The sequence below is a fragment of the Engraulis encrasicolus genome, chromosome 13 (genome assembly GCF_034702125.1).
Source record: "Engraulis encrasicolus isolate BLACKSEA-1 chromosome 13, IST_EnEncr_1.0, whole genome shotgun sequence".
NCBI classification, from domain to species: Eukaryota; Metazoa; Chordata; class Actinopteri; order Clupeiformes; family Engraulidae; genus Engraulis; species Engraulis encrasicolus.
The window spans coordinates 55,427,807-55,437,719 of NC_085869.1; the positions used below are offsets into that span (position 1 = coordinate 55,427,807).

The window sequence follows — 9,913 nt, forward strand, 5'->3', positions numbered from 1 at the left end:
TTTACACGTTAGTAGCACGTAAGGAGTTTGGTCAGCAAGGGAAATTTGTGGTCACATTTTATAACATAATGGAATTCAAAACAGCTTTCGAAAATCCCTTGAATTCTGCAACATACATCATCATTTGACCCCCTTCCTCCACGGAATTACGGTTAACATGGTCAGCTCCTTCCCGTGGCTTTCACCAACTTTATTTCATTTGCGTGCCGGTGAAATGTGCACATGTTGTTAGTCCCCGGCGTCGCTGCAGGGTGCAGGACATTGTTGAGTCTCCTTCTGATGCTAGGCAGCGCCGGTATGCTGAAGAGCCGCTGTTGCGTTTTGTTCAGTGACCTGAAGGTTCTGCTTCTCAGGCCACCGGCACCCACGGCACCACCGCCACCCACCCTCACCCCCATGATTGGACAGGCGAACGAGCGCCGTGAGAGCGGAGCACACTCGCATGCCAATAACAACACGTTGAACATACGCGTCAATCAGCCAGCCTCCTGGCATGCCCCGCAGGTAGAGGGGGCTGTGGTTACCGAGGGGCTCCGCGAGACCCCGGTGTGGACTGAAGCTTCGGCGGCCGAGGTGCCCTCGGAGGCGTTCCATTTCAGGGACTCTCCCGACGACTACCCGAAACGGGAGGAACGCTTCTCCCTCATCAGTTGCACGAGCGGGATCAGGACTCCCGTGTGCAGGATATGCTTCCAGGGACCGGAGCAGGTATGGGGGAATACTTTGCTTATGTGTGTGACGTGGCGTACACCGAACCCTCTTCATGCCTGTGAGGTGGGAAAGGGTGTCGTGAGCATTTCTGGGAGTCGTTGTGTGTTCCCATAGATGCGTAACGCTGCCATGATTCCTCTTGTTGTATTGGATCAGGTGACACTAAGTGCTGGGCTACTTCTGAAAAATGATAACACGAATTTTTGCCTCTGGCAAAATGGGAGATGATTGTTGCATTGACATGCCTTTGTTTGTTACAGTACTTGTCACTCAGGGTTGTCTCTAAGAAATTGAAATTCAGAATTGCTTGGTTGGGCATAGGTGTCAGAGCTTTTACATCCATTGCACACAGTGCTCCTTTTAAGACGCAGTGAAGCCATTTTAAAGACCGAAAACAAAATAAAGCCTGAGGTAATAACTCTCTCACTAATGAACAAGGCATGACTGTGTCAACGTGCAGTGAATTTTACCTCCTTTAATTGTGCTCCATGATGTAGCTGCAGCCCCTTTGGTATACATAACCCCCCCATAGCCCACAGGTGAAATGAGGATAAAAAAATAAGCAGAACTCGCCCTGTCAATTAATCACCATGCTTATAAAAGCAGAATGCCTCAGAGCGGATGGTATAGGAAGGAGGGTTTTTTTTATTTAATATAAGTAGCAATTACACGCTTGAGAAGGCTAGTGGTGAGTCAAGTCGTATAGCCCGCATCTTGTGTATGCTTCAATTACTGCTGATGTTTAGATTTCATAGTAGGCTGGCTGCTCTTGGGCACTTCTGCCGTGTCACTCTCGGTCGCATAGCTTGTCATTTTTTTCGCGCCTCCGTTGCCAAAAAGCAAATCAGCTGACACCAGGTAGTCTGTCCTGTCCTGGTCGGAGAACAACAAGAGAGAGAGAATAGGTAATTATTCTCTCTCTCTCTCTCTCTCTCATTCTCTCTCTCTCTCTCTCTCTCTCTCTCTCTCTCTCTCTCTCTCACTCTCTCTCTGTCACACACACACAAACAGACACACACACACACAAACAAACACACACACACACACAAACACACTCCCCTAGGGACTTATGCGAGTTCTTCAAGCCATCTGCGCGTGTTCTACAAAATTACTTCCACTTCTCTTATTTTCTGGAAGGAGCTCAAACAGGTATGTGTTTTTGTGTAGCCAAATGCAACCAGGTGTCCTGCAACATGTTGCAAACACACCACTCAACAAAACCTCCACCCCACCCCACCCTTGAGACCCCCTGCTGCATTCAACCTAAGTCATCATCCCAGCACCTCACACGTTCCCTCCCTCACCTCACTTCACCGTTACTCTCCTCTCATCTTCCACGTCTCTCCTGACATGTCATCAGGTAACGTCTGGCTCTGGCTCTTTCTGTGTGCTTTTAATGAAACAGGGAGGGGGTGGGGGCAGAGACAGACAGAGATTGGGTGAGAGAGACAGGGAGACAAAGAGAGAGAAAGAAAGAAAGAAAGAAAGAAAGAAAGAAAGAAAGAAAGAAAGAAAGAAAGAAAGAAAGAAAGAAAGAGAAAAATACATAGACTACAGCAAGAGAGAGACCGACAGAAAGAGAGTGAGAGAAGAATATTGCACTGTACGTCCCAAGCAGTGGGGTAATCGTCTTCTCTGATCCAGTGTCACATCACGTTTCGGCTCTGATAAGCTCTCCATCTCTCCCTCTCCACTACTGAGCTGTCACGCACACCACTCTCTCTCTAGAGCCCCTGTAACAATCACCACTTTACTTTTTTCACACACTCCTTTCATTCGTTTACTTATTATTATTTCTTTTTCATTCCCCCGTTTTTGTTCCTTGTCGGCTGTGTTGGCCAATTATGATATCGTAACCCAGAGCGCTGGGGACCTTGTTATTGTAAAAGCTTGGAAATTGCTGTGGTGGTTGTGAATACCAATCTGTTGGTTAGCAGATCTTTTTTTCGTGAGTCACGCTATACCTCTCCGCTCAGGAAGCCAAGAACGTATTTCTTTAAACATATTTTTCTAGGTTTTTAGTGGCACTTAAATTATTCATTGCACTGTTGCGACAACTGAGAGTTGATTTGTTTCCACACTTACAATCTGAAGCGTACCGTAAAGTCTGTAATTCAAGACGTGCAATAGCACAGTATCTGAGGAGAAGTCGATATCCCTGGTGATTTGTGTGCTGTTGTGATTCGGGGGCTCCTGAATATGCTTGAAGTTTCCTGCACTCGTAGTCTCTCTCTCTCTAGCTCCTCCACTGGCTCGGATCTGATGTTTGGGGAAACCTAGTCTGCCCCCACCTGTCTTCCCTTCCTCCATCTCTCTCCACCATCTCTCTCTCTCTCTCTCTCTCTCTCTCTCTCTCTCTCTCTCTCTCTCTCTCTCTCTCTCTCTCTCTCTCTCTCTCTCTCTCTCTCTCTCTCTCTCTCTCTGTCTCACACACACACACACACACACGCCAGCACAGGCTTTCTTCTGAGGCATTATACTGGCGAACCATACCAGACAGGATGTCCCTTCCAGAGCTCTCTCACTTTCTCTCTCTATCACGGTCTTTAATATTGCGCTTTCTATATTGCCCCCCTCCCCCCCCTCTATCCCTCCCTCACTTTCTCTTATCGCCTTCCTTTACATTACTCTTCCTATCTCTCTCTCTCCCTCTCTTGTTCCCTCTCTCTCTGTATCTGTCTCTCAATCTTACCCCCCCTCCCTCCTCCCTCTCTACCCCACACTCGGTCCTTTTCTCTCTTTCTTCCTCTGTTTCTCTCACTTTGTCTCCGTCCCTCTTTCCTTCTCTTTCTCTTAATCGTTATCTCTGCTCCCTTTCTCTCTGCCTCTCTCTCTCTCTCTCTCTCTCTCTCTCTCTCTCTCTCTCTCTCTCTCTCTCTCTCTCTCTCTCTCTCTCTCTCTCTCTCTCTCTCTCTGCGCTTGGTTTCATTAATAAAATTTCCCAGGCTCCACTTTGATCTTGCTCTGCTCGCCGAGGAGGCTCGTGACAGTTCGATCAGTCTCCCACACACATTCTCTCTCTCGTTGTCTTTACCTCCTTCTCTCCTACTCCATCACTTTATTCTTCTGTCTTTCCTTTTGTCTCCCTTACTCCATCTCTCTCTCTCTCTCTCTCTCTCTCTCTCTCTCTCTCTCTCTCTCTCTCTCTCTCTCTCTCTCTCTCTCTCTCTTTCTGAGGATTTTTTTCTTTTTTGTTCCCTTGCCTCTTTCCCCTACTCCATCTCTGTCTTTATTTATCACATGCATGCACAATCTCTCTCTCTCTCTCTCTCTCTCTCTCTCTCTCTCTCTCTCTCTCTCTCTCTCTCTCTCTCTCTCTCTCTCTCTCTCTCCCCCCCCCTCTCTGTCTCTAACACACACACACACACACACACACACTTGCAGCCCTTTCTGCAAAGTTACTAGGGCATCCTTGTCAGAGGAAGGACTGGGAAAGTAAGAGACTTTCAATCACAGCCAAACCTAGGGAGTCCCCCCCTCTCTCTCCCCTCTCTCTTTCTCCCCCCTCTCTCTCTCTCTCTCTCTCTCTCTCTCTCTCTCTCTCTCCCTCTTTTTCATGCTGCCCTCTTGCTCACTCGGTGGCTCTCCTCATCCTTCTCAAAGTCTCAAATTGAAAAAGAAGAAAAAGAAGCTAGAGAAGAAAAGAGGTAGGAAGAGGAGAAAGAGAGCAGGATATGGTAGTGCCTGACTGAAGAGAAGAGAAGAGAAGAGAAGAGAAGAGAAGAGAAGAGAAGAGAAGAGAAGAGAAGATTAGAGGAGATATGAGAGGAGAGTAGACTGAATGAGAGGAGAGCAGAGAGGAGAGGCTGAAGGAGAGTTGAGGAAAGGAGAGGACAGAGAAGGAGACTTTCAGCTCAGAGTGAACAACACAGCTCCTGTGAACAACAGAAGGAAGATGGGGTCTATTAAGGGTTATTTTTCGCCAATTGGGTGTGAGAGTGTGTTTTTGTATGGGTTCAGTGGTTGGGGGAGTCCGCCTTGACTGGAGTGCTGATATGTGTTTTGTGAACATTGGTGTGTCTGTATGTGTTGCACAATTTGTGTCTTCCTAAAGAAGCATCTGAAATTCTATAGTGCTGTGGTTTGTTTGTGTCCCAGCGTTTGTAACTGTTAAGGCCCACTCATATCTTACCATACGCGTGAGATGGTTACAGACACGTGGGGAGTGTTTCACACTTTTTTCAAAAACACAAACAGATTTCAAAAACAATTGGGTGTTCAACAAAGACGCTTTTGCACACCTCTGTAGTTGGGCAGGTGCGTAGGATGTTATCCCAGAGGGGTTGTCAGTCAAGTCCAAAGAAATCCCGCACACTGTCCATTCCACCAACAAACTTTAATACAACGTTTTAGGAAGAAGGAAGAAGGTTGGATGACCGAAATGTTGTATTGAAGTTTGTTGGTGGAATGGACAGTGTGCGGGATTTCTTTGCACTTCAAAAACAATTGCGGGGAAAAAACGTACCACAGAGATCTGAAAGTGTTGACGATTAGAAGGTATGAACAGAAATACCCCCGTAATTGACCAAACTTATAGTATGAATGGCTCTTTACTAATACTGGGTCAGGAGTGTTCTTGAAGTTGTCTGCGAAGACAAGTTGTCTTAATCATTTATCCAAGTCAGGTCATGGTAGTCAATGGAGCTACGTTGCACTCAACATCAGTTCCTCTGGAGCTTGCTTTCAGTTTGATTGAATTTAATAGACTCAAATTTAATACAAGCTCCATAAGAAACCCCGTTACATAGTATATCCTTGCTGCTTTGACTGTGCTTAGAAATCTGTCGCATGACATTATGGTTCATGGTCACTGGATTAGGGATGCAACCGATTAATCTATGAATCGACTTTAATGGATCAATGTATTAATCGATTAAAAAATATTAATCGCAATTAATCGACAATTCAACTGACAAGAGACCCACGTGAAATGGGCATGTGAAGAGTGTGTGTGAAGAGGGGTGTGAATAGTGTGAATATTTAAATCACCTTTGGATTAAAGAATTGAAGTAGAATTAATTTAAAGGTGGTATTTTATCTCAATTTTTAATTAAAATTCTTAGATTTAGTAGTTTTTTTTTTCGAGAAACATTGAGATTTCGGGGGCAAAACGCCGCTTATCAATTAATCGTAAGTCGATCGATAAGGCTATCAACTAATGATTAATGAATTAATCGATAATTTGCATCCCTACACTGGATGCTTCCTGCCTCCCAATTAGGCTTTTTCACATGACATCTGACACCTCAATTCAGTGCATTTGAATTAGAAAAAGTAGTTTATACGTAAACTTACACTGCACTGTTTAGTAGTTCAGGTTGTAAAAGGCTAATAGTTAAGCGACCTGATGAGTTACATGGCATGTCCATATAGGGCTGGGCGATTCACCCTGAAAATTTTTTTTAGATTTTTTTATTAACAAACTCGATTCACGATTCGCGATTCGATTCAATACCCCCCCCCCCAAAAAAAAAAACGGGGAAAAAAAAACTCTCTAGCTCTCTAGGCCCCAACGTGGTGTGTGTGTGTGTGTGTGTGAGAGAGAGAGAGAGAGAGAGAGAGAAAGAGAGAGAGAGAAAAGTAGGCTCTGTTTGTGTGGCGGTGCCTCTGGTGTGTGTGAGTGAAGCCTACTCGGACTGGACCAGTTCCTATGGACATGGGGTAGCCTATAACAGGGGTTTTCAAAGTGGGGCCTGGGGACGCCTGGGGGACCGTGAGAGGATGCCAGGGGGGCCGTGGCAGATTGGCAGGGAAAATATAGCAAAATTAATTGAATGACCTACTGTAAGTAGCCAAAATAAACCAAAAATAGGCTTAAAATCCCACCTGAATGGTCTTAGGAATACACAAACTTTATCAAGGTGTGAGACTGTGTGCACAGAAAAAAATAGTGTGGCACGTCCCATGTCAAGGGGGGCTTGGCTGGAATCTACCTGTATGTGGAGGGCTCATAGTAAAGTTTGGGAACTCCAGGCCAAAATGGCCTAATGTAATTTATCCCAGAACATTGCTAATAGAAATGACCAATTGGGATTACATTGAAACATCTCAGAGAAAGAACAAAAAATGTGAGGGGTAAATCCTCAGGCACTGTTGAGATTTGTCGTCACGTGCCATCCATCCCCACAATATATTAATGATGCATTATAGTACAGATGTATGGAGGCTCTTGTCCCAGATGAACAAATTTAGCAATTGCCTGCTGGTTTCCCATCAGAGCCCATAGTAGCCTAATGCGTCTGAATACATGTCGATGCATCTGAACACTGCTGCGTTAACACGGCGAAAACATTTTGGAGCAACACCCTAAAACAATGCTTACTTCAAGACGGTAACGTTTGCAAGCCTGAGTAGATTAGATATCGCGTTTCATGCCTTTAAATCAGACATCAGCGCATTCGCACAGGATTAGAACTAGTTTTACAGCTGGTAATTTCTCCGAACTGCAACAGGCGGTAAAACTCTCGGCGAAGTTTACCGATATCGCCGCTATCTTTCTTTACTGACATGGCGCGTTCAGACGCGGTTACTTTACCACAAGTCTCCTAACTAGTCCCATCCGAGTAGGGCTTTAGAGAGAGAGCGCGCGAGAGACAGTGCTCCGGTTGCTTGCTTGTGTGTGTGTGTGTGTGTGTGTGTGTGTGTGAGCGAGAGAGGGAGGGAGAGAGATTCCTTTCAACTCACATATGTTGGTTAAGATTATACAGGCGAGGAAGCAGCGCATCCAAAACTTTAAGCATATGTTGAAAACCTCTCTTCTCTGCCGAATAAATTGGAAGCATATCGTAGTAGGTAATTCTAGGCCAGGGATGGGCAACTGGAGGCCCGGGGGCCACATGCGGCCCGCCTCCTCACTCGATGTGGCCCATAGTTAAAACATAATTAAAGAAATAAAATAAATAATGACCAGATTTTTAAACACACTACTGAATTAATCTATTGTAATGATACTGTAAGCCGATACAGAACACTCACATTCCTTCCAAACAATATCGGTAGTCAGTGAGCAACCATCTGCACCTCGAACTCTGAGTTGCAGTCCGATCCCTGGTCATGTGGCCCTCTGATGGTGGCGATGAAAAACTGTGGCCCTCCTTATCATGAAAGTTGCCCATCCCTGGTCTAGGCTAATTGCATCCGTGATTGCTTTCCACCTTGCGCCACTATTGTGGTAGGGGTAGAGTAGTTTGTTTAGCATTTTCTCCGCGAGATGTTTTCGTTTCAAATATTGAAACATGCCTGTAGTCCGGCTTGTACGACGTACAGCTTACGTTACGACAACATTGTCATTAACAATTTACAAAGTGGTAAGTTGTTTAAGTCATCATTGGCAAAACGATAGGAGGTAGTGTCACCTTTTTTGAACAGGAGCCCGTATTCCTCACCCGGTTCACTATATTTCTGTCAAACCATTTCACTCACCACGTTTGTTTGTGCATGTAGCCTAATGGGGGAGGAGACACAGAGAATGCACTAGGTAGACCTGCGTCTTCACCAAGTGGCGAACGTAATGCAATGCGCTGTGCGCTTGGATACATAAACTGACGGATGATAAAAAAAAAAAATAATAATAAAAAAAAAAAATTAAAAAAAAAAAATCGTATAACGCGATTTCTCAAAAAACAAATCGATTTGACGTTCAAACTCGATTTTAAAATCACATCGATTTTTTGCCCAGGCCTATGTCCATACAAGAAATGTATTTCATACCATAACTGTGCAGTTTGTGTGTGTATGTGAATGTGTGTGTGTGTGTGTGCATGTGTGCGTTTGCATGTGTGTGTGTGTGTGTGTGTGTGTGTGTGTGTGTGTGTGTGTGTGTGTGTGTGTGTGTGTGTGTGTGTGTGTGTGTGTGATTAGTTTGTTGAATGTGAGGTGTGGATGTGGGTATGTTAATCTGTGCTTGAGGGGGATTGGAAATATATAGAATATCCAGACTCTGTGTGTGTGTGTGTGTGTGTGTGTGTGTGTGTGTGTGTGTGTGTGTGTGTGTGTGTGTGTGTGTGTGCAGCCCCGCCGACAGGGGGGGACAAAAGGGCTTTTTGTCCCGGGCCCTGGGATAGGGGGGCCCAGAACTGGGCCCTCATTAAGTTTGTGATTAATGGTTCTAATTAATTTCAAAATAAGATGGTTTTTCAGAGAGGGAGATTGCGCTATATTTACATTAAATAAATGATGCAGATATTTTGCCTTTCCTGCCCTTAAAAAGGATAAAAAAAACCCCACCTCCCCCACCCCCAGTGCACAAATGGTTTGGTCGGTCATTACGAGAAAGAAAAAAACGGCTTTAACGTAACGCGGCTCGTGCCAATTTGCCAAGGTGTCTGAAGAAGCAGTCGTTCACCAGGAGGGCAGAAAATGAAGGATAGGAGAAAAATAGATGAAGACACCAGAAGCCCCAGGATTTCAGTAAAAAGTTCTTCAGATGATGCAGGTACTAACAATAGCAGAGAACACTAACAGAGCAAAAGTTTCCCTTCATAAACAGACACGCCCTGCACTGCAGCATTCATGTTTAAAACATGATCAGTCACAGTGTCGCATCATTCTATAACCACAGCTTAGTAAAATTGTGTTTCAAATCTGACCATCTGTGACCTTAGCTAGGAATATGCACATTAGCCCCAATCGTAACATGATGAGAAGTTGCGTCGCGCGCAAGGAGAGGGCAAGGGAGAACTTTTAAAACTGCGCTATTATGCAACGCTATTTCGCTTAGCGCGTATAAATCCCGCTTAGCGCAAATGCTAACACTTTATCAACCTGTTAACTTTGTGGGGAGAAACATTGTTCATCCGTTTTGCATAGGCCTATACATTTCTGCAACTTGACTTGTTCCTGTGTTTGGCTATTCCTGGTGTGGGAAGGCTGACGTCTTGGTGTGCTGGTGGTGACAGTGAACTAGAGCTGATTCAGTCAGGCACGTTCTGATGTGCAAGCTCTCAAATTGCTAAAGTAAATTACACGTACACTTGTGTTATTAATGATGTGAATCCTATTTATTTTGTTTCATTTCTAAATAAATGTTGGCAAAAATGCATGGATAATTGGATGGATAGATCATTGGAATTATTGTATGCGTCATTGATTTGTGAGGCTACTTTGATCATGTTGTTTCTTTTATAATGGGTATATAGCATATCACGTGAGAGTGGTGCTTCAGGCTGAAAGTGTAGTCTGGCCACCTGGTCTCTCTTGGGAA

At 44.8% G+C, this 9,913-nt stretch overlaps 1 protein-coding gene across 1 annotated transcript in view; it reads left to right on the plus strand.

Annotated features, from left to right (window-relative positions):
• The first annotated feature begins 297 nt into the window (after positions 1-297).
• Positions 298-9,913, plus strand: part of marchf4b (membrane associated ring-CH-type finger 4b) — a 49,715-nt gene continuing 40,099 nt past the window's right edge. Inside the window, exon 1 of the mRNA XM_063214735.1 lies at positions 298-708. Within this exon, the coding sequence (XP_063070805.1) occupies positions 298-708 (411 nt within the window). The remainder of the gene's footprint in view (positions 709-9,913) is intronic.